General features: G+C 46.6%; 2 protein-coding genes across 2 annotated transcripts in view; both read right to left on the bottom strand.

Moving 5' to 3' along the window:
* LOC130118917 (homeobox protein Dlx3b-like) overlaps nt 1-6,881 on the bottom strand; it is an 8,799-nt gene extending 1,918 nt beyond the window's left edge. The window contains exons 1-2 of the mRNA XM_056287227.1: nt 6,497-6,881; nt 3,671-3,855 (exon numbers count right to left, since the gene is read on the bottom strand). Coding sequence (XP_056143202.1) covers nt 3,671-3,855; nt 6,497-6,881 — 570 coding nt within the window. The remainder of the gene's footprint in view (nt 1-3,670; nt 3,856-6,496) is intronic.
* Nucleotides 6,882-9,891: 3,010 nt separating this feature from the next.
* LOC130118914 (26S proteasome non-ATPase regulatory subunit 11-like) lies at nt 9,892-25,253 on the bottom strand. Its single transcript, XM_056287223.1, has 13 exons — nt 25,097-25,253; nt 24,213-24,314; nt 23,519-23,715; nt 21,866-21,923; nt 19,610-19,804; nt 18,438-18,582; nt 18,045-18,105; nt 17,677-17,739; nt 16,165-16,290; nt 14,978-15,013; nt 14,821-14,872; nt 12,603-12,745; nt 9,892-10,930 (listed from the first exon to the last, which is right to left on the bottom strand). Exons 1-12 carry the CDS (start codon nt 25,185-25,187, stop codon nt 12,603-12,605), a joined length of 1,269 nt encoding a protein of 422 aa, XP_056143198.1. The 5' UTR covers nt 25,188-25,253; the 3' UTR covers nt 9,892-10,930.
* Between the last annotated feature and the right edge of the window lie 313 nt (nt 25,254-25,566).

Genomic DNA, 25,566 nt, shown 5'->3' with positions numbered 1-25,566 from the left:
GGAGAGGACAGCGTCACACGTCATTGTCTTTTCTCAAAGAGGGAAGACAGAACGACATAGGGAAATAATGGGGGGGGTGGGTACTGAAGATGAGGAGTTACGTTTTTTTGTATACCCCAGCAACTAGATGGTTGTGTTACCGGAGTTATGTGCGCTGTTCTCCTTCGGTGTCCGTTTGTCTAGTTATTTCTGTCTTTCTGTTGCGACGGAAACTCGCGCCAGTTTCTCCCATTTTCCCTGACGGCGTCACGTGGTTTAAGACGCTTGAAGAAATATTCCACAGACTGTCTGTCAGCCGGATCCTCTGAAGCCCCATTTTAATCACATTTTTCTCTAAATTACAATTTCCAGAAAAAAATATAAAATATATATGCTGTCTATATATATATATGCTGTCTGTCTATATATATATATGCTGTCTGTCTATATATATATATGCTGTCTATATATATATATGCTGTCTATGTGTGTATATATATATATGCTGTCTATGTATATATATATATATATATATATATATGCTGTCTAATAAAATATATATGCTGTCTATATATATCTATGCTGTCTATGTGTGTGTGTGCATATATATGCTGTCTATTTGTGCATGTGTGTATATATATATATATATATATATATGCTGTCTATATACATATATACATACTGTCTATATATATATGCTGTCTATGTGTGTGTATATATATGTTGTCTATATATATATATATATATATGCTGTCTATGTGTGTGTGTATATATATATGCTGTCTATATACATATACACACACACACATATATATATATATATGCTGTCTATATATATATATATGCTGTCTATATATACACATATATATGCTGTATATATATATATACACACACACACACACACACACACACACACACACACACACACATACATACTGTCTATATATATACATATATATACGAGTCTGATTTCCACCCATGTAGACTGCTGAACTGAGATTTCACTTGTACGTTTCTTTCTTTTCGGTCCTTCGCAGTTACCCCCCCCCGAGATTAAAAATGAATTTAAAAAAAATCCCAGAATATTTGATGTTAATCTACAGGCAGCGAAAATAAACCCAGCACCAGAACAAATGACTCGTCTCGTCAGTTTTGGGAAACAGGCGGTCGTCTGCTTGTGCGCTGTCGTTTCGCCACCTCTGGGAACGCGGCGTTAAATCGAGCTCCTTGCTCACCGAACGTGTCAGGGTGCAGCTTCGGCTCTCCGGGACTCTGGTGAACGTGAACTGTGTTGTAGTAAATCATGACGACGCTTCAAACGCCATCGCGGAAACAGCCTAGTAAACCGAGATATCTGTGTCTGTGCACACGTACTTTCATTTGCTCTTCTGCACGGTATCTGTTAACTACTCCTTCTGTTAAATTCACCTACACTAAGTCAACCCACACACACACACACACACACACACACACACACACAGCTGTGATTACTACCTAGTAATTATGTTAGTACTACTACTTCATCTAGCATCACTGTAGCATGATTACTATGTAGCAAACGCACTACTTCCACTACCTCCAAAAGTACTACTATAATATATTTACTGTGTGGCAGCTGTAATAGTACTACTAATAGTACATAGTACTACTACAATGGTAAACGGACCGCATTTCATGAAGCGCTTTTCTAGCTGCAGCCGCCGCCGCTCAAAGCGCTTCACAATTCATGAACGCTTCACATTCTCACACACACACACACACACACACTTATACACTGACGATGGTGTCAGCCATGCAAGGCGACAACCAGCTCATCAGGATCAGTCAGGGGCTTGGGTGTCTTGCTCAGGGACGCTTCCAACGTTTTACCAAGGAGGAGCCGAGGATCGAACCGGCAACCCTCCAGTTACCAGACCACCCGCTCTACCTCCTGAGCCACTGCCGCCCCAGGATAATATGTGATCACTATGTGGCAAACATATTACTACGAACACGTCACGTGGTACTACTGCGATATGATTACTACTACTACTACTACTACTTCATAGAGTACTAATATAAGATTACTATGTGACAAATGTACTACTACTACTTCATATAGTATTCCTATAAGATTACTATGTAGCAACTGTACTACTACTGCTACTATTTAACATAGTATTACTATAAGATTACTATGCAGCAACTGTACTACTATTGCTACTATTTCATATAGTACTACTATGATAAGATTACTATGTAGCAAGTGTACTAATAGTACTATATGAAGTAGTAGTAGCAGTAGTAGTACATTTGCTACATAGTAATCTTATAGTAGTACTACACAAAGTAGTAGTAGTACATTTGCTATACAATGCTATGCAAATGTACTACTACTACTACTTCATATAGTATTCCTATAAGATTACTATGTATCAACTGTACTACTACTGCTACTATTTAACATAGTATTACTATAAGATTACTATGCAGCAACTGTACTACTACTGCTACTATTTAACATAGTATTACTATAAGATTACTATGTAGCAACTGTACTACTACTACTGCTACTATTTAACATAGTATTACTATAAGATTACTATGCAGCAACTGTACTACTATTGCTACTATTTCATATAGTACTACTATGATAAGATTACTAGGTAGCAAGTGTACTAATAGTACTATATGAAGTAGTAGTAGCAGTAGTAGTACATTTGCTACATAGTAATCTTATAGTAGTACTACACAAAGTAGTAGTAGTACATTTGCTATACAATGCTATGCAAATGTACTACTACTACTACTACTGCATATAGTACTATTATGAATGATTACTATATGGAAAATGTACTATTAATACTACTTTATATAGTATTACTATGATAGGGTTACTGTGTAGAGACTATTATTATTACTTCATACAATACCACTATAAGATTACTATGTAGCAACTGTACTACTACTGCTACTATTTCATATAGTACTACTATGATAAGATTACTATGTAGCAAGTGTACTAATAGTACTATATGAAGTAGTAGTAGCAGTAGTAGTACATTTGCTACATAGTAATCTTATAGTAGTACTACACAAAGTAGTAGTAGTACATTTGCTATACAATGCTATGCAAATGTACTACTACTACTGCATATAGTACTATTATGAATGATTACTATATGGAAAATGTACTATTAATACTACTTTATATAGTATTACTATGATAGGGTTACTGTGTAGAGACTATTATTATTACTTCATACAATACCACTATAAGATTACTATGTAGCAACTGTACTACTACTGCTACTATTTCATATAGTACTACTATGATATGGTTACTATGTAGAGAATGTACTACTAATGCTACTTCATGTAGTGTTACTATGATGGGGTTACTGTGTAGAGACTGTATTATTATTACTTCATATAATACTACTATAAGATTACTATGTAGCAACTGTACTACTACTGCTACTATTTCATGTAGTACTACTATGATATGGTTACTATGAGAGAATGTACTACTACTACTTCATATAGTACTACAATGAAAGACTGGGATGTCAGTAAGTGACAGTTGAATGTATCTGCTAGTTGCCGACTCTCGTACGCCGGTCTGGATAGAAACGCATCAGTATTCTGTGTTGTTATACTGCGTGGTGTCGTACTGTAGTGTACTTCAGTGTACTCCGGGTCAGCGTGTCACCTGTGTCTGCGTGAGGCCGAGCTGTGCAGCCAGCTCGGCTCTCTCTGGCAGGGCGAGGTACTGGGCGGACTGGAAACGCCTCTGCAAGGCTGCCAGCTGGAAGCTGGAGTAAATGGTCCGCGGCTTCCGAATCTTCTTGGGTTTTCCGTTGACCATCCTGACCTCCGTGTCCGGCTCCTCTTTCACTGGCGGACAACAGAAAATGGGTAGATAGACGTGAGGAGACGTCTTCGCTGGATGAGGCCATCGAAACCTTTTGGGCATTAACTATAACGCGTCTCTCTATGAGGCACCAAACGTGACAAAGTAAGTGTAGGCTACAAGTTCCGAGGGGAACGTTTTCCATTAGTGGAGCCCAATAATGGAAAATTCTCACACTCAGCCCAAAGTTCACTTAACTTCTCAGATGGGTTAGGTTTCGGGTTTTAATTAAAGGGAATACGTACACGTTAAACACATCAAAGCGAAATACAATAATTGATAAATGTCAAGTCAAGTCAAGTCAAGTCGACTTGTATAGCCCGACATCACATATTACACATCTGCCTCAAGGCGCTTTACAGCAACACAAACGTGTGGACAGCATATTCATGGAAACCTCATACTCAACAAATGGCTTTCAGCATTTAAAAAATGTCCAACATATTATTATTATTATTGTTGTTGTTGTTATCAAAAAAAATCAACATTTGAAAATGTCCACATGTTTACAAATGTTAGGGGAAGAAAAACGTCTTCTCACACATTTATTAACCATTTGATGTTGCTGTGACGTAAGTAAAGTTTTCGTAGTCTCTGCAAGTAGGTTTAGAAAGGCAGTAAATCTGAGAGGTGTAGCGAGCGATGGCTTAAAAGTGAGACACTTTCTGATATTTAGCTCAAACAATGGGAAACTGACACATAGGGGAAACTTTTTTTTGTTGCCACATTTGACCCCCCCCCCCCTTATAAAACCAGTCAGAGGTCCTCATTGACAAATAAACCCTGCAGATTTGGTCCAGGTCAATGCATGCTTGCATGCATGCATGCATGCTGCGCAGGGATGCAGCAGCACCGAAATAGAGCAAAACCCAATTCAAAGAAATTCCGACGCCACTGCAAACTTATAATTTGGGCGTGCGCGTCTCCCGCAGACGTGCTGAGAGATTTATAAGCTGTTTTTCGTGTAGCCTGCAGGTTCTGGCTGCACATCGCCCGTCTTTTATCGTTGATTATTCTCATATCGGCGTGTTTGCGTCTTAGACACGAACCCCGGGCCAGCGAAGCATCGCGTGACAAATTATACGAATGAGTCAAAAAAGGCCGAGACTGACTTGACGTGCCGTGACACCTGCTGGCGCGCGGCCAGCGGAGGCCCCGGGGCGGCCGCGGCGCGCGGAGGGAGAGGGGGGGGGGGGGAGACGGGGCAGGAATGTCAGAGCGCCGTGGACCAGCCAAGCAGGCTTGTTTTTCTAAAACCTCCTCCAAGCTTGGCAGGGAATCTTGTAAACAGTCAGAAAAGGCTAGTTTAAAAGAAGAAGAAGAAAAAGAAGAAGAAGGCTAGTTTAAAAGAAAAAGAAGATGATGAAGAAGAAGAAGAAGAAGAAGGCTACAGTTTAAAAGAAAAAGAAGATGAAGAAGAAGAAGGCTACAGTTTAAAAGAAAAAGAAGATGAAGGAGAAGGCTACAAGTTTAAAAGAAAAAGACGATGAAGAAGAAGAAGGCTACAGTTTAAAAGAAAAAGAAGAAGAAAAAGAAGAAGGCTACAGTGTAAAAGAAAAAGACGATGAACAAGAAGAAGAAGGCTACAGTTTAAAAGAAAAAGAAAATGAAGAAGAAGCTACAGTTTAAAAGAAGAAGAAGAAGAGTTAACGAGAAGAAGAACGGCCACTTTTTGGCAACGTGCCGCTTGATCTGGACTACGTTTTATTTGGCCTCGGTGAAATAAAACGTACGAAGCCACCGGCCGCACTATCTAGAGCTCCTCCGAGATACACGCCTGCAAGCTACCGCGTGGCTCGTCGGGCCTTCCCGTGGTTAATTAATTTTCATTGATAAACCGGCTGACAAGAACCGTTTCCGCCGACAACAGGAAGTGGTTTCCCCCCCCCCCCTGGACGGGCCTACCCGCCCTAGCCAGAAGCGGTTTATTCAGGTGCGCTATTAGTACACTTATTTCAAACTAAAAAAGCCCAGGGAGTATATACACTAAACCGAATTATACTTAAGTAAAGATCGCCTACATATATGCTCGACCCTTTACTTGAAGTCTACTTAATGACATCAACTCCCAGAGGGCTGCTTTTTGGTAGGGGTGAGCCCGCTTATGAAATGACGTAACACCACTTCTGGCGTCCGATTCGCAGAAAACCCACGGTGAGAAAAAATAAAAATAAAAAAGGTCAACATGACCAAAACCAAAATCAGACAAATTATCAAACGTCTCACCTTGCTGACCTGACACCCCTCTACCCTCCTCACCCCCCCTCTCTTCCTCACCCCCACCCCCCCGTGTTCCCGTTTCCAAGTAAAGCTCCCCACCGGGCACCGCGGCTCTGACCTTTCTTTAAACGCTCCTGCCCCGTTGAGCCGGAGAACCGGAAGTGAGCGGTGGGGACCCCCCACGAAGAAGTAACGACGTATCGCGGGCGCGCGTGGGGAGCGGAAGTTTAATCGAACGCTGACGCGCTCGGCTTTCCGATCGTTGCCCCTTGGCTAAGAGCCCCCCCTCCCCCCTCCTCCCCCCCATACACACACACACACCTGGCTGTTGGGCGGTTGACGCGGCGTTAACAGACCCCCCCCCCCCCCCAGAGAGACTCCCGTCAAAGGAGCGTCGAAACTCACCGGCGTCCGGCTGCGGCGTGTCCCGGCCGAAGGCTCCGTGCTGCCGGTACGGGTATTCGGTCTTGCCGACCGGGAAGACCCCCGCCGGCCCCACTCCGTTCACACCGTACTGGTGGTAGGCGTACGGGGCGGAATAGGACTGCTGGACCGGGTAGAAATCCTGATGAGGTGGGTGAGGAGGAGGGTGGTGGTGGTGGGAGTGGGGGGGATGATGATGGTGGTGGTGGTGGTGGTGGTCCGTCGTCTGGACGCAGTAGAAACCCGCGTCCGCGGAGGAACTCTCCGGCAGCGTCGAGGGGTCTTTGGGGGCCTGGAGGTCGGAGGAGCAGAGACCAGCGAGGACGGCCGGTTTCTTCTCCTCGAAGGCGGGCGCTTGGCCATTCATTTTCGGGTTCGCGACGCCCGATCGAGAGAGGAGGAGAAGAAGAAGAAGAAGAGGAAGAAAAAAAAAACAAAAGAAGAAGAAGAAGAGAAACTAAACGAACTTAGGAGAAACGTGCGCGCTTCTCCCCCGGTCTGAGAAGCGAGGTCGCGAATCGGCGGGTGACTCGCGGACGTTCCGTGCTCTTGGAAGACCCCGTCGGGAGTCCCGCTCGCCCCGCTTGTGTCCCGAAGTTCCTCGACGCGGCGGACGAGGCGGCTGCGCCCAACGCGACTCCCAAATTACAGGGCAGAAGAGGGAGTGGAGGCTCCCTCCCATTGGTTCCTCCTGCCTTCTTGTTTGCTCCCTGCCTCCATGCCCGGAGGCCCAGACTGCTCTGACTGTCGCCTGTCTGGCTCCTCTCTCCTCCCCGCAGAAACCTCCGGCAAACCCCCCCCCCCCCCGTCCTGCCCTGCCCGCATGCACGCATGCACCGAAAGGCGCATAAAAGCCGGCGAGCCTATAAAACCGGCTACGCCTGGCCATGGCGCACAGTCCTGCAGAGCCGCACCGGGTTGCGCCTCCGCGGGACTTGAACCCACGAAGGGCTGCGCAGACGTGCACTAGCACGGACACGCGCGAACGGCGTTGTGACGTTGTTTGCGCAGCGGCTGAAGTGGCGCTGCCCAGGTGGCCCCCCCCCGTCCCACTCACATGAAGAGACCCACCGCTGCTGGACGACCTGCAGAGGGGGGGGGGGAGCTGTTTCCACCAAACACCTATTCAGGCCCGTTCGTGTAGGTGTCAGACAAGGATAACCAACTTAGGGCCGCGCCTGCGCACAACTGAGCGGCCCCGGGGCTGCAACCGGGGCTTGTTGGTTGATCTTGGCGTCTCTTCTGGCTGATCAAGTGCGACTCCCACGTTTTAATGGCGCACTTCTTTGCGGTGCGCTGGCCTGTTTTACTGTATGCGGGCTGCAAGACGTTACCGCCGGCTGCTCCATCCACGTAGACACTTAAGTGCATGGAGGGGGGGGGGCAGTACTTAAAATGCACCAAGTTACTGCCCCGAGCACTTTTCAACACCAACAGAGGCGAGTTAAAAACTTATCTGACCCGAAAATCAAGGGTGCCGTCTCACCAAAGCCCCCCCCCCCACACACACGCCAAAGAAACAAGAGACTTGCTTGTAGAGAAAATGACGCACCGCGTTGCCTTATGGGAAACCTCCTCCCTCGCCCTTTCAGCTGTGCATCTTGAAACCCTGTCAGCTTCTCGTAATTGGTCATATCAGTTCCAGTTTGCCCAGATAGTCGGTGGGATCTGCAGCTTTATGACCCACAGACCAGATTATAAAACAGATGCACATGAGGGACTTCACTATCCAGAGTCACAAGGCGCATATATATATATATATATATATATATATAGAGAGAGAGAGAGAGAGAGAGAGAGAGAGAGCAGACTGACAAATTGAAGTAAAACCCAACATAGTCTTGGTAAGGTGTTGGTCCACCACGAGCCTCCAGAACCTCTTCAGTGCTCCCTGTCATAGATTCTACAAGTCTCTGAACCCCACCGGAGGGATGGACACCACCCTTCCAAAAGGTGTTTAGATGATGGTGGTGGAGAGCGCCGTCTTAACACGTCGGTCCAAAACCTCCCCCCCATAGGTGTTCAGCTGGGCTGCGACCTGGTGACTGTGAAGGCCGTAGCATGTGATTTACTTCTTCATCTTCCTCCTCATCAAACCATCCAGTGACCCCTCGTGCCCTGTGGATGGGGGCAGTCACCCTGGAAGAGACCCCCTCCCCTCAGGATAGACCCGTCCCATCATAGGATAAAGGTGGTCCCTCAGAAGAACCCTGTATGGATTTGCAGTGAGGGGACTCAAACCATGCCAAGAAAATGCCCCCACAGCACAACGGCGCCCCCCGGACCCCCTCGCTGTAGGGGTCAAGCGTTCAGGTTCTTCCTTTCATTTGTCACCCGTCAGTATAGATGTGCATATAAAACACACACCGGCCTATGAAACAGCTCCAGCCTTTGTGAGTCAAGTGCACCACGGACTTTAAGGTGTCCCTGCTGCGTCACCAGCCTTCCAGTTCTAATCCTGAAGATTTACATGGCAACCCAACATCCGGTTTTATTCCCTCCACTCACCGACACGTCCGTGACGAACACTCATCCACCAATACCCAGACCGTGCGTGCTCGTGTGTGTGCGGGCCTGCCCTTCTTAAAGGTTAGGCTGGTGCCGGACTTGCCGGATGCAAAGCGGTTTACGTCACGTGTGTGTGTGGGGGGCAGCGAGCGTGGAGATGCAAATCGGTGGCGATCAACAAGCAGCAAGGGCGAACCAAGCGGTACCAGCCGTTTACCAACGGATAACAGCCACGGCCGTAATCCGGGCCGTGGACTCGGACACACGGACTTCCGAGTCGAACACCGAAACCGCCCCGCGTCCTTAAACGTACCGGGAGGTTAAACACAAGATGATCTTCAGCATCACAACCATAAATACTTTTTGTGAAGCATAAACACTGCAGTATTTGACTGAGCCACCGTGCCAAGAACTATAATGTACTATCACGCACAAGTGCTAAATAGTACATTATACAGAATATACACAGTACTCTAACATGTGAAACTAGCTACACGTGTTGGTGTTTAAAACGTAGGATTAGTTCGGCGGCACACGCGAGTTCATGTACGCCAAAGCGAGCAAGAAAAACATCGGCGGGACAATTTCGTAAATTCATCTTTCCACAATTTTTTCTTTTTTTTTATTGGCATTTGTCTTGCGGCGTCATGACAATAAACCCTCCTGGTCCTTGCAAAAAAAAATCGGTCCCCCTAAAAACGTACAGCCGGGTTTTCCGCAGCACGCGCCCGCCGCTGGTCCTCAGAACGTAGCATGCCACCATGTATACGAGAGACTTCTGGAGTCCCGGACACTTTACAAAACGGACCGCCCCGGGTGTGCGAACGTGAGAGAGAGAGAGGGGGGGGGGGGGAGGGGGAGGGGGGGGGGTTGCTGTATTCTGAACTTCTGTATTATATATATATATTTTTTAAAAAAAAGCAGGGATTTTGCAGGACAGTGTGAAACGACCAGGCCCTTCCAACATTATGTACACACATGGCATGTTGTGGTGTGAGACAAGATGAGAGAATGTCAAAAGTTACAACACACGTCTGAATCCCAGACCGTCCTCTCCCTGCAGCGTCCGTTCCCGGGGTGAGGTGGTGTCGGGGGGGGGGGCACAGGGCCGCTCTACAAGTCCCAGAATGCCTCGCAAAGGAGCAAAATGTGGTGAGTGGGCACCGTGGTGAGGAGGTGAAGAGGATGAGCTGGGTGGTGGTGGGGGGTGGGGGGCTGAGAGCTAGTGTCTTTCAAAAAACTCGTTCGCGGGTGACGAGATGGGGCACCACAACAAACCTGGGCGGCTCCGGAGGAGGTTGGCGAATAAACAAGCGACACGACAAGACCCACATTCACCCCTGGATTCGCTCCGAGTACGGACCAACGCCTGGCTTCGTAGTATTACTTTCTTAATCGTACATGTAGGTATAAGTACTGTATATGTATCATTCACTGTTATTTTACAAGCTTCCCTGATGGCCAGCGCAGAGAAGAACCAAGAAAGACGACAAAAAAAAGGAAAAAGAAAGGGAGGCTGCCCCGTTACATTAGAAACCAGTGGTGGGAGAGCAGGAGGGCGTGGTGCCTGGATTTGTCCATCGGGGGGAGCACTTCATGCCAGCTCAAACCCAAGTCAGGTCTGACGGATGGCAGGCGGAGAGGAGGGAAGGAGAGCGAGCGGCTGGATGGCGGTGGAAGAGGAGGCGGGACGTCGCCCCCGTCAGTCTGTGGTCCTGTTGGGTAGTTTTCAGTTGCGTCGCTGTGGTTTTTTTTTTATCTTTTCTTTCCTGTTTTTCTTTTTTTTGAAGGAGTCTGTACGCGCCTCGTCCTCCTCTCTTCCTTTCTCCCGGCTCCGAGTCAGCGATCAAAAAGGAGGTCTAACTAGCCGGCGTCGCTCCGGATAGGAGGAGACACGGTCGGCTCTCTCTGAGGGAGGACAAGATGACAGGAGAAGGAGAAAACAGATTGACTCGGGACAAATTAATACGGCGCAGTAAACGAACTTATAAATTCACTCATTTACTATTGATAATGAATGAATTAACCAAATTACTGATGAGAAGACTGGTTACCTGCACAAGACCAGTGTCTCATGTACTGGTTCCAGCACTACGTTTACTACGATGATAACTTTGTTTATAATAACTGGTTGTCACAGACTGAGGTGCTAAAAAGGTGTAGCGGTGACTCACCAACTACATAAACACTGACGCCACAGACAATCTTCATGATGCCTAACGAGAAGCTGACCTGAATGTTGTTAAAACAAGTCGTGCATATCAAAACGTACGGTCACAGGCTAAGTAACGGAGAAAGCACGCCGAGGGGTCCCGTTATGGGGAAATAAAGGACAAGGTGGCTGCAAAGGCCTCCACGATGGGAAAGGGAGTCCCGCTCATACCGCTGCTACTTGCCAAAGATTTAAAAAAAAAAAAAAAAAATGTACGAATGTTTTTGGACGTTGTATTAAAAGATTTAAAAGAATAATAGATAAAAACATAATTAATAAATAAATAAAATAGATTACATTAGAAAAAATTAGTGTGATCTATTTATCTTATTCTACCCCCCCCTAAATAAATCTGTACTGCCTAGGATAAGAACAATCGCCTCAGGGTTGTTTCTTTCAGTCTGATGCTGTTGAGCATTTGCCATGAAGCTCATCCACAACATGGACCTGTGCATGAAACAAATCAATTAATTATTATTAAATTATTAATTACATTTTCTGAGCCGTTTAACCCTATGCTAGTTAGACTGATATTCAAACAACCATTTTCTTGCAAATTACTTTTTTTCCCCATTTATGGATCAATTTGAACGACGGGAGTATGGTGAGGAACTCTGCTACCGAGTAGAAACAGCCGCCGTTTCATTAGAGCAACAACCCATTCTGTGACTTTGTTTACCCACTTTCGACAAGGGTGACGAAGTCGGTATCAAAATCATGGGCACTCAGCAGAAAGTCTGTGAGCTGTACAACAAAGCGTTGTTAAGAGAACTCAGAATCCACCGTCTCTGACATAACCCAACCCCTGCACTTACAGTTTAAGTTCCTGCCCTCCGGTCCCTGACTCAGACACCCATCAGCCAAAACTAACACATAAATTCTGTCATACCCTCTCTGCCGTTCCACTGCTATAAATTACGGGCAGCATCAGCACATCTCCAGGCCTGCTCCTCCCTTCTTCTTTTCCACTAATACCGTCGCTTTTCTACTTCGTGTGTTCCCCTTCGCTTCTGTCTTTATGTGGGTTTTTAATTTATGTGCGGTTATGTATGTGTGGTCTTTGTCTTGTGCGTCTCACACCCTGTGTTGTTTATCATTGCTACTGCGGCAGAATCAATTGCCCTCCGGGGACAAATAAAGGTCTACTACCACTATTATTTTGGGCTGTAGCGTTAAAATTATATTAAAATTCACGTTACAACTGCTTAACGCTAGAACGACCAAGCCGGTCATTTTGACCGCCCAAGGTCGTTTCAGGTAGGAGTAAAGTCCCGGTCGTTCTAGTGTTAATTATCTCATCGTGTACAACATGGTAAACACTGTGGCTGAGCGTGTACCACACAAAGCCCGTTTCATTTCAGGACCGACCTATGTGAGCTTCTTGGCTTTGTTGTAGAGAGAGTCGACCACTTTGCTCATGTTGTGAATGGTCTCCAGAACGGCTTCATACGTCTTGTCCACCAGCTGCGTATCGAAGACGATCAGCACACTCTCGCCTTGGTCCAGTATCCCTGTTGGAAGTACACATGAGGAAAAGGGCCTGAAGCGACAATCCTGAAGATTTAGATACAAATGTCATCGTTGATACTGGTGTATTTAACACAATAGCTCATCTACAGATATTGAAATCATGATCTCATTTAGTTGCCCGTTTAGATGAATACTGTCAAGTTGCACTTTCCTGGGTCCAAAGGTTTTGAATCACCGAAACCAAGAGAGGTCCTTGATCATAACCGTGCACAAAAATGATTGGGCTGACAGCCCCAGTAGTATGTGAGATTAGCAGCGGACTAGGGGTTGCACAAGTGCATAATTTCCCAACTTGAGTACTCCATCCATCCATCCATCCATCCATCCATCCATCCATCCATTATCCAAACCGCTTATCCTGCTCTCAGGGTCGCCGGGATGCTGGAGCCTATCCCAGCAGTCACTGGGCGGCAGGCGGGGAGACACGACACACAGTCACACCTAGGGACAATTTAGTACGGCCGGTTCACCTGACCTACATGTCTTTGGACTGTGGGAGGAAACCCACACAGACACGGGGAGAACATGCAAACTCCACACAGAGGACGACCCGGGACGACCCCCAAGGTTGGACTTCCCCTGGGGCTCGAACCCAGGACCTTCTTGCTGTGACGCGACTCGAGTACTCCTTTCCTGAAAGAAAAAAAAAATCGAGTTCTTGAGTAGTCGTGGGGGGTGTTTTGCATCAATTTAAAAGACTGCAACTATGGTGGGGTTCGGTCTCAGAACACAGAGAAAAGCATGAAATCAATATATGAAGATGACTTTTGGTCTTACCAACATTCTGCAGGAGCCCAAGATTGAAAGTTCAGTCAATAAAGTGGCTTCTATTGCATTTAGACATAGCGGCTGGGTTTTTTTTTTTTGTAAATTCGGTGTCTGCTGCTGCCGCCATTCTTCTTCTTGTTTACCAAGGCCTCTAACTGGAAACTGAGTGCGTGCGAGATGAGCAGAGAGATACACGCACACACGGACAGAAAAACCAGTGTTTGTCCTTCCATGATAAGACTTTCACACAGCTCCAAGTCAATGGAACGGGAAATATGGAAAAAAAAAAGTGTTTAATATGCAGCGCTCAAGTTAAAAAAAAAAAAAAAAAAAAATCTAGCCAATAACATTTCACCCGCCAGTCTCTGGATGCGCAGCCTCCTCGGCGGACGCTTGCACATGCACACAGTTGACTAAGATCAGGCCGCAACAGAGAATAGCGTTGGTTGAGCAAGCTAGAGAGTGAATGAAGAGAGGGAGCGGCGATGGCGACAACAAACATTTTTCTGAGGTTTTTAATCACCGCAACCACAAGAGGTTCTTCACCATACAGTCACAACTGCACAAAAAACATCTTAGGTTGATGGGTCCGGTAGTTTGCAAGATTAGCTGCAGGCATCCATTATCCAAACCGCTTATCCTGCTCTCAGGGTCGCCGGGATGCTGGAGCCTATCCCAGCAGTCATTGGGCGACAGGTGGTGAGACACCCTGGACAGGCCGCCAGGCCATGACACACACACACACACCTAGGGGCAATTTAGTACAGCTGACCGACATGTCTTTGGACTGTGGGAGGAAACCAGAACATCCGGAGGAAACCCACGCAGACACGGGGAGAACATGCAAACTCCACATAGAGGACGACCCCCCAGGTTGGACTACCCCGGGGTTCGAACCCAGGCCCTTCTTACTGTGAGGCAACCGCGCTAACCACTGCGCCACCGTGCCGCATGCAGAAAACACAGACACAATCCCCCCTTCCAGGCTATCCGCCTGGTGGGGATAATCACTGCTGTGTACACAGCGTAATATTGATCGCTACCATTTAAAAAAGTTATGCAATTATCAATATGCAGTCATAATGAGAAAATAATTACAGTAATTACATCCACTTTATAAACTCGCTTCACCGACTGAAGGATTTGCTCGCGAGTGCGCCTCTTGCACATTCTGCCAAAACTGCAAAACAAAAGCCGGCCCCGCTCTTGGCTTCAAGTGAATGCGGGTGAGCGAGTGAACCGTTCTGCGTTGTGTGAAAGCAGCTCAAGAGACGTCGCAGACACCTACCGTAGAACTTCTTGTCCAAAATCATCTGGGACAGCTTCCTCTCCACATCTCCCTGCAAGGTGAAGCCAGGTACATCTTAGTTCTTTTGCACTTCATTACTTTTGCCAAGATATTTAGTTTATAGTTGGGTGTGGGGGGGCATCAAACAAGAACCAACCTTGGAGAGTTTGAGGCGCATGGAAATGTGTTCAATCTGTGGGAAGACAAGGAAGAAATGCACCGTGATCACACCATTTCCAGACAAGACCTTCATAAGGAGGCTTGCCTTGTGTTGCACTCATCTTTCAACATCTAACAGGCACCTTTGCAGTAAAGCCTCTACTACAAAACAGATTAATGTTAAGCACATCTTCAATGAAAAACTTAGAACAACATTAACGACCACCATTCTCCTATCATATAATCTAACTCTTCAGCAGTAACCTGACAGTGTGGTTGCTCATTACTACCTCTATCAACATTTATGTGGTCGCAGGTGTCCTATTTTAAAAGGTTATCGTACATTTTATCTGGCCAATCAGAGATGAGCCCTGGAGCGTTTTATTTTATTACCATCCCAGACTAACTGGTTTGTGAGCCTGTGTGGGTGGGTTGTGTGTGTGTGTTCAAAAGAATGCCTTGGTTCTACACCCTTGATCAACTACACTTTGCAAGACAGATGTCTGTGCATACTTTTTAATCCTCCGGTTGCATTTCCAGAGCTCCAGATCAACTTTTTACATTGGCTGCACTAGCGCGCCTAACTTTTTCCTTCAGGGGCACTGGCACGTAATTTAAACGCGGCCAAAATTTTTAGCCACGCCACAATAATACGTTTACCTCTGGTGATGGTGCCAGGTCTGGGCAGGGCCTTTCAGGGCCAGGGACAGGTTTAACGGCACCGGGGAATTTTTCTTGGTGAAAAAACAATCAGTGGTTCTCTTCATTTTAAATGACCGGTATGTTTTAAGGCTGTGATGTTGCTTGAGGAGCAGTACAGGGTGCGGTCTAACACATACCTCATTTTTCCCCCACCTGCATTCCGCTAAGGCCAGTCCTGCTCTGCCTCTGATTGGCTAGTTCTCGTTGCCTTGACTTGTTGGGTTTAGGCATGAGGAGTGAGATGGTTAGGGTAAGAATATCAGGGTCAGAGACATTCAGAGGCATAGTAGGATGTCTTTTCAGAATACGGGTGGGGAAAAAAATAACACTACACACATACATATAAACCTGCCAACTTTCAGGTACACTGGTGTGACCAATGAAAATGTTAAGTCGCACTTGACAAGATTTTTGGACGCATGTGCAACCGAAATGGTTGCACCCTGGAGCCCTAATTTCTAAGGGGTGGGTGGGCGAGGTCACCTGGACTCTCGAGAAGGGTTCGATGACCCTGATGAGGTTCTGCTCCAGCAGGTTGTCGTACAGTTTGGTCAGGTGAGTGCTGATGATGGGGTCGTCCCTCAGCTCTACTTTGTACTCCGTTAACGTCTGAAGGGGAGGACAGGAGAGCGTGTAAAGGTATGAAGTTCAACATTTGGTCATATTTCTGCTCTTCTGAAACACTATGTGCCCAATAACTATCAGCTGGGATTTCTGAATGATACCGACAGAAAACGAGTCTAGATAATGACCCACACAATCCCCAGATATTTACAATCAAACACACAGGAGTGTATTTGTTGTTTGAAAGTCTTCTCGAGGAGGCATTAGGCCATCTATTCTGATTTGTAGCTGTTATTCACGTGGTTGAACAACAGAGGGAGACATTCAGGTGAAAATTACACATTACACCTTTAAAGTTAAATCGAATTATGCCATTCGTCGTGACAGAAATGTGTCATTTTGCAGCCTAGGTTGCCCAGGCTGACAGCAGCATAGCGTCAGCCACAGACCTGCCATTTATATCATTCATACCACACATCTGGAATGCCTCTGGACAGTGGGAAGAAAGCAAGCACCTGGAGAAAACCCACACAAATGGAGAGAGCATGTCAACTCCACACAGAGGAACTGGTTTCACGCCCAGGACCTTGCTCCAGCGAGACAGCAGTGCTAACCACTAAGCCATCATGACGCCAGGAACATGTAATAGAAAGGCAGTCTAAATGAATAATCCTAATATCTAAGGTTTTCTGCTACATCTACTATGTTGAAATCAGATGCAATCACACATACATACCCATGCTAGACATGAAAGCAACAGAGAGCCACTGACAGATTTTATCTGTGCTTGGATTTGGTACCATGTGAACAAAAAAACCTTGTAGATTTTTTTTGGGGGGGGGGTCCCCCCCCGTTTTGCTCCCCAATTGTACTTGGCCAATTACCCCACTCTTTCGAGCCATCCCGGTCTCTGCCGATCCGGGGAGGGCTGCAGACTACCACACGCCTCCTCCGATACATGTGGCTTCGCCAGCTGCTTCTTTTTACCTGACAGTGAGGAGTTTCACCTGGGGGACGTAATGCGCGGGAGGATCAAGCTATTCCCCCCCGTCCCCCCCCCCCCGAATAGGCGCCCCGACTGACCAGAGGAGGCGCTAGTGCAGCGACCAGGACACACATCCACATCCGGCTTCCCACTCGCAGACACGGCCAATTGTGTCTGTAGGGACGCCTGACCAAGCCGGAGGTAACACAGGGATTCGAACCGCCGATATCCGTGTTGGTAGGCAACGGAATAGACTGCCACACTACCCGGATGCCCAAAACCTTGTGGTTTAATAAAATCTAATGATATGAGTATAGTAAAACTTTTGTGTGCTCGGTCATTGCAAAATAATATCACTGAACAATGGCCGCCGGTTTGTTCTTGACCTAAACTCAGACACAGGTTTATCATACAACCAGGGAGCACACAGCAATGTGGACACTCACCTTTTCAAAGTCTGCCAGTGATCTATTCTTGCTGGCTTGTGCAACATATTTTAATGAATCTGTCTGTGGAAAAGAGAAAAGCTTATGTGCATATATTGACCACTGGCAGAGGAAAAGTTCATGGGGGAGATGAGGTTGGGTAATGAAAATCGTGGTGCCAATGCATGCAGTTAAAAGTGGCCGTATAAAGTATTTGCTACTGTACAGAACAAACAGGAAAAATGAGACCTAGACGACACAGCTACAAACAGTTGATGAGTGGATTGTTCATTTTTGTTTGCAACAGCACTACTGTCTGTTGAGTGGTTAGACCCTCACCACAGTCAGTGTTGGAACATTTCTCTGTATTTTCAAGGGTTGATAGATACCTGTCTGCCGATATACCGCAGCGCTAGTTTGCCACTGATCAGAGCCTGGACATCCTCTGGCCTGAAAAAAAAAAAAGACGGCAGTACACATCAGTAAACCCAGGTCTATTTATCCTGCCAACCCTTGACCCAAAATGTTTAAACTTTATCTAGGCCCAGGACTTAAAAATATAAAGGGTATGTGTCTCATTTTGGGTTGTGACGACCTGGTTAACTATCCAAGCGCTGGACTGAACCGATTTCATCAAACTCTGAGAAGTGGTCTTTTAACGTCTTTTTAATTATTCAAAGTACACGTTATCAATGAAATATGTTTGAGGTTTGACATAACCAAAGCTGTGTACAGGTCATGTTGAATGTCATCTAGCTGTGTCTGAGTGGTGTACAACTTACGTGTTGAGCATAATTTTGCAGAGCAGCATGTATTTAAGGGCTGTGATGGCTCTGGGGCTGTCAATGGAGTCATAGCCCTCAAAGGCCTCATAGAAGTACGAGTAGGGCGTCTTCCAATCCTTCTCCTCTGCCGCATAAATGATCCCTGGACGGACATACAAGCAACCACGTGGACACACACACACACACACATTAATGGCAGGCTAGATACAACTGCATAGAAAAAGCAATTTTATTGGCAGTCAAGGGAAACGGCAACCTGCTGAAGCTCTCAGGGTAATTTTCAAGTGTGTGTGCACGTGAGTGTACAACAGCGTAGCAGAATGAGCCTCAGGCTCTCTGAAGATACTCATGCCAGGAGCTTCAACTTCAAGTAAACACAATACCTTCATGGGACACAGGGATAATCAGACCTACTAAGAGTCGTGCAAACCAGCTAGAAAGACCAGCTCCTAAACCCTACCACAGATCCAGGAGGTCATGTAGTTTTGCAGGTTAGTATATATTTCTGTGGTATTTTGAGCCTGTTTTGCTTCACAAGAATGTCACTGCACCCCTGGTGTAGCCTGAAGGTAAAGAGGGCAAAACGGTTCAAACAACCAAATGACACTTCATATGAATACGTGGGACATAGACATGTCATAGTTTTACCAAACTATCTCAACTTGAGGGGGAGAAAAGGAGCTGTACGTCATCGGTGCGCCTGGGCTGCAGCCCACAATGTCTGAAACCTCCCTGCACGAATTTAGTGACTTTTGAGGCATCTTTGCAATCACAACACCAACAGTCAAACTAATGTGGATACAGGTGAACACATTCAGCGAGCTGCTCTTCATGGTTAATGGTGTCACAGAGGACAGGGTAGTTGTGTAAAGAGTGGACAGAATAGAATTAGTAAACTGCTTGAAAGTTTGTCCTTTTTTTTTTTACACCTAAGCACACTCTTCTGAGAAACAATTTCTGCAGAAAGTAGTCATAGCCCTCAGAATATCTCGGAAAGTTACAAATATTTTCCGTCTCCGAGCCCTCCAATCCCACCTTGGTGGTTTCTGAAGCTATTTGACACCATCTGACACCGAGAAGGGGACTTCATCTGAACCATGCAACATGCCTTAATCTTGTTAATGTGTGTTTGTGTGTCAAGCACGCTACTGGCATCTTCTTTAGCCTACCTGACTGCATGTCTAGTGTTGCCTGTAGTTTGGGTTGGCAGTAGATGGCGTTGGCCGTAGTCCGGGCAGAGGTGAGGGCAGCGTGGGCTTTGGGTAGGTTACTGAGGGCATGGTAGATCTTACTCTCCAGCAAATGGACCTCCACCAGCAGGGTCTTGTCATCCATTTTCTTAAGCTCCAGTAGCAACTGGGAGCCTGGCGAGGGAGGAGAAAGAGGGGAGAGGGCGAGGGGTAAGTGAGTAGTGCCATAGCTCCTCCATCATTCATCTAACAGGCAGGGTTATGTCCCGTTGTTACCGTTTCTCTACAAGGTGTCCCGTGTTCTGTAAAAATGCCACTTATTGGGAGTCAATAGGCTAACAAGTTACCACAGGAACGTGTTTCTTTGGAGAAAGAAAATAATGCCAAATCATATTACCATTCTCAGCTGAAAGACTTAGGTCCCAGTCACACCAGAGTGAGGTTCTTTTTAACCAGACTTGCCACCAAACACACTATTCATCCATTATCCAAACCGCTTATCCTGCTCTCAGGGTTGCGGGGATGCTAGAGCCTATCCCAGCAGTCATCACAGGGCCGACACACACATATACACATTCACACCTAGGGACAATTTAGTACGGCCGAGTCACCTGACCTACATGTCTTTGGACTTTGGGAGGAAACCGGAGCACCCGGAGGAAACCCACACAGACACGGGGAGAACATGCAAACTCCACACAGAGGACGACCCGGGACGGCCCCCAAGGTTGGACTACCCCGGGTCTTGAACCCAGGACCTTCTTGCTGTGAGGCGACCGCGCTAACCAAACACAAATGAATGAAACATAGTTATACCATCTAATCCTGCTTCATGACTCCCTGCAAACTATGGTGCATATTTTTTGCGAGGAATTTACATTCTGGCAGAGCACATCATCCTATAATATAACACATTGTTAAAATGACAGCATTCTCACAGGTCAACACAGTCAAAGCAGTTCTGCAATTGGTGATGAATTGGTTGATGGTGTGAATTTGCACATGAAAGTTGAAGTTGAACTTAACACAAAGGCATTGTGTAGATTTACTTCACTACTGTAAGTGAATCCACTGATTTCAGGAACTCCGTTCAAAGGATTTTGCTGCGAAATATCACCATCATAAATGCTAGTGTGACTGCGGCCTCATCCTTACTGATATAGATCTTTTGTTAAGAAACCACTTGACATTCACAAGTCTTTGACATTACAAAAGTTAAAAATGAATCTTTTGGGTCAAAGTGTCCTGATATTTACTCGGGACAATATCTCTCAAACTTTTTTGGGGCTGCAAATGAAAATATCTGTGCCAAACAAATATGCCCGCAAGGCAGTCAAACTGGAAAATTAAAATCGAATAACTAAAGCTCAGGAATCAGGAACACAGGAAATGAAACATCGTTTCCCCAAACCCACACCAGTGTAACACAAAGACAAAAACACATATCCAAACTAACACATATATCCAAACTAAATAAAAAAAAAATTACTGTCCCAATAGAATGAACGCCAGCCAGGATGACTGTCGGAACTGCTGGTCTGCACGGGCTAGCAGTTAGCTTAGTCTGCCCCGCTTCCATGTCCTGTCAGACCGCCCTTGGAAACACCGAGGGTGGTCTGTTGCCAAAGTTGCTAAATAAAGTTGCTATGAAGTCCACTGTTCTTTGTGTTTCACCAATATGGCTCTTCCCTCTTTCCAAAATCTGAGTCATTGGATGCCTGTGGAGTCACGAGTTTAAAGTAAAACAAAAAAACAAAAAAAACAAAACACTGGGGGCACCCAAGTAGCGTAGTGGTCTATTCCATTGCCTAGCAACACCGGGATCGCCAGATCAAATCCCCATGTTACCTCCGGTTTGGTCAGACATCCCTACAGACACAATTGGCCGTGTCTGCGGGTGGGAAGCCGGATGTGGGTATGTGTACTGGTCACTGCACTAGCGCCTCCTCGGTTCAGTCAGGGCGCCTAGTCGCGAGGGGAGGGGGAATAGCGTGATCCTCCCATGCGCTACGTCCCCCTGGCGAAACTCCTCACAGTCAGGTGAAAAGAAGTGGCTAGTGACTCCATATGTATCGGAGGAGGCATGTGGTAGTCTGCCGCTCTCCCCGGATCAGCAGAGGGGGTGGAGGAACAACCAGGATGTCTCAGAAGAGTGGGGTAATTGGCCGGATACAATTGGGGAGAAAAATCCAAAAAAAAAAAAAAAAAACACTCATTGTAAGAACGGTCACTTACTGAGCTGTAGGGCCTCCTGGTACTGCTTGGTGTCGAAATACAGAGAGATTAGACGGGTCTGGGGAGACAAAAGTAAAGTGGTCATCACTGGGCTCAAAATGAAGTTATGACCTCATCAGTGATGTAAGCAAAGCCCCCCAAAAATTTTGAATGTGCTGTATAAGGCACTTCGTTAAACTTTACTATCCGGGCAAAGTTGACTGAACATGAACACCTATTTTCAAATAATGCCACACTTGACAATCCCAGTTAAACATTTAGCCACCGTCTAAATGTGGGCCACTGGGCACCTTTACTTGGGGATAGTGAGCGGATCGACATGTGGCTTAATTGTACTTTTACAGTAATTGTTTACTGGAGGTAAGGACACTCGCTGGCTGGTCACATCGATCACTTGAGCCGTCTTATCTCTCGGCCACAGTCACCTTGTGTTCAATACCAAGACAGTCAAGCAAAACTAAAAAACGTTTGATTATCCATGTAAAGTTCACTGAAACAATCTTTCAGTTCACTTCACACATAGGAGCTCTGATCTGGCTACATATAGCTGCGAGAGAGGGACTACTACAGGAAATAATGTTTGCGTGGCTGTCCCTCCTCTAATGTCTACAAGGTGGGGGTCATCCCAAGAGTTGCATCACTGGGCCAGATGGATGCAATGCATGTATAGTAAGGCAAAGGATTGCACTAAGGCTACCTCTCTTCCTCCTCTGCCCTCACTTCTGGTGTGTGTCTTGAGGAAGGTCATCCTCTTTGCCCTGGCTCACTTTACAGACTGGGGGTGAGGTCTCGCTTCCTGGGGCATTACGGTGTCTCTATGGATTGTAATAGTATTCTTTGCCTTCACGTGTTTTGCCAACAAACTTAATGCTGACAGCACATTGATCTTAGGCTTGTGCCAACGAGAGGTAGTTCCTGTTCTCCGCATTGGCACACTAAACAATTTGACCAAGTTTTTTAAAACCTGTTAATCATTAAGGAGAGGCTGACTGGAGCTAGATCAATGCACAAATACCTGCATGCTGAAACCCTGGCATATTTCCAAAAATGTGTGACGCCTTGACACTGATGTGTACATATGAGTTTGCCGCAAACTCGCACACAATTTAAAATGCCCTTTAGCAGATGTTTTGATCCAAAGCGACGTACATCGGAGAGTTAATACAACACAAGCAAGGAGGCGACAACGCAAGTACCAAAAAACTAGGTTCAAGCCCGATAAGGCATACAGTATTGCATTTTCAAAATAAACCCTGAAAAAAAGAAAAAGAAAAAAGGAATAGCCGAAGACATTGGGGAATGGCAAGAGAGAAAAGAACAGAAGAACAAAACAGAGTTTGAAGCCCCTAAGTCTACTCACTTTTATTTTGTTCTGTGTTGTTGTCTGTCATTCTGTGTTGTATATTTTTAAATATGGTACACTCCTTTGTCCACGTTACATAAACAGAACCGTGTCTTGACATGAGCACGCTTATTATTTTCCCCAGTAGTTTCAAACTTGCTGAGTCCAACAACTGGATGCCGCAGTACCACCGCTCTAATTGAGTGCATCCACAACGGCCAGAGGATGAGTGCCTCATTCAAAAGTACTTTGGTGATAACTCCTGTGAGAGATGGAGTTTGACTTACATCCCTTCCCACCACTTCACTCACCTCTAATGCCTGCCTGAGGAATGTCCTCTTCTCTGCCTTTGCCCACTGTATACACTCCAAACAGAGCTCAACCTCTTGGCCCGTGGCTGCCTCCATGTCCAGGAAGAGGTCCAGCAGGGAGCGGACAAGCCGGGCTGCCTTGGCCTTGGAGATGGAGTTGAGGAATGGGCGCACATACTTCAGCAGCCCGCCAAGTTCTTGCGAGAAGGATGGGGTGAAAACAGAAACAGGTTGAGTGTGAGGTTGAGTGTTATTTGCAGGTTGAGCAAATAAAATTTTACTTTACAGAGCAAGCAGTCATACATTTCACTGGTATAAAGTAGCTTTATCATTTTAAATAGGAAAAGAAAAAAACTGATTCTCAGCCACTATCCAAAATTCAGCAGCATTTAGCTGGCATTTGTTACAACGACCAGCTAAATGCCACCGGCTCCAGTGACTAGCCTTGCAAGTGATCGGAGTCTTGCTACAACCAGGTAAGATGTCCCATCCTCTATCAGCCTGAAAAGTAGGTTTTAAATAGTGACAGATGGGGTAACCAGAGCTCGACTTTGGACTGAAAATGAGCGTGTGGGGCAGCCCTGGAAAATCTATCCGAACCTGATCAAGTATCGCATGGTAAAGCTGTTCGTGCCAAAACTCAAGCGAAGCGTGTTGTTATTCCCTTTGCCGTTTTATTTGCTGCTCCCTTTACCTGCAGCTTGTCCCGTCTCTGCGAGCAGTCCACCCAGCTCCAGGATGCTCTGCTCCTTAACACGCACTGCCTCCTCATCGCTCTCCTGGATGTCGCGCTTTACTAAAAACACACACAAAAACATAGAGGCAAAACATGAATACACACGTGCCTGCACGCATTTATTTAGGAAAATAAGCATTTTAACTGAGGACAGAGTGGTTTTACTTTTGCACCGCCTTCCTCCCACACAAATACACCCATTGTGCAAGCAAGCACAAACTTTCCTCTTACCTCCAAGGCTAGAGCAGCTTCAAGTCGCCATTTATCAAGGCTAGGCCGGAGACTCTGGCAAGTAGCCGAGTTGCTGTCCTAATGATGAGAAATATGATTTCCCAAAACACTACATCCAACTATGGCAAGAAGTTAGAAAATAAATTACCTTTACTAGTCAGCATTAGTGGCCTTGCAGAGTTCGGCCAGGTAGCAGTGGCTGACAATAGTTAATCAACTTAGCACACATTAATTTTCCAACATTAGTCGTGCTGGGAGGGCAGGAGCAGTCGCTGTTAAATGACACTGCCGAGAAGCTAATGCTAACTAGCCAGGTGTCAGCGAAGCAACGGGCCAGCGAGCTAACGTTAGCTCACTAGCCCTGACGGTGCGTTGGCAGCTAGCTAGCTAGCTTAGCTTAGCCCCGCTGCTGCTGACTCACGGCGGGAGCACGGCAGAGACGCGGGCGGGCCGGCCGGCGCCAGGCAGCGCTAACCCGGGGCTAACGGCTAACCCGGGGCTAACGGCTAGCCCGGCTCCGCCGCCCTCCCCGTTACACACAACCTACGTTTTCCAGCGCGCCTGCTTGTCACGCCTGTTCCACTAGCCGACACGGCGCGGTCCGAACTCACCTATGGAGTGCAGAATGTCAATGGAGGCGTTCCGGTTGGTTCCGAGAAGAGACTGGGCTTTCTGAAACTCAGCCACAGCCGCGGCTGCCATCTTCCTTCCGTCCGTCCGTCCGCCTGGCTGGCTGGTTCCTCCGCTCCGGCCGGTCTTCCGGTGTCCGCGCGCGGCTTTATCGGCGCTGCCGCTCTGGCATCGCCACGCCTCGTGACGGTGTGCGCGGGAGCCCTCTCACGATCAGACGGACCAGCGCGCGGTTCACCGGATCACGTTCGATATCCCGTTCACCGCAGCGTCTCTAACGGGGAGTTCACTTCTGCACACTCCGGAACAGCACCGCAGCGTCCTTAACGGGGAGTTCACTCTGGAACAGCACCGCAGCGTCCTTAACGGGGAGTTCACTACTGCACACTCCGGAACAGCACCGCAGCGTCCTTAACGGGGAGTTCACTACTGCACACTCCAGAACAGCACC

This window comes from Lampris incognitus, chromosome 10 (assembly GCF_029633865.1).
Source record: "Lampris incognitus isolate fLamInc1 chromosome 10, fLamInc1.hap2, whole genome shotgun sequence".
Taxonomy (NCBI): Eukaryota; Metazoa; Chordata; class Actinopteri; order Lampriformes; family Lampridae; genus Lampris; species Lampris incognitus.
The sequence above is the reverse complement of the archived record's forward strand: the minus strand, read 5'-3'. Positions and strand labels throughout refer to the sequence as shown.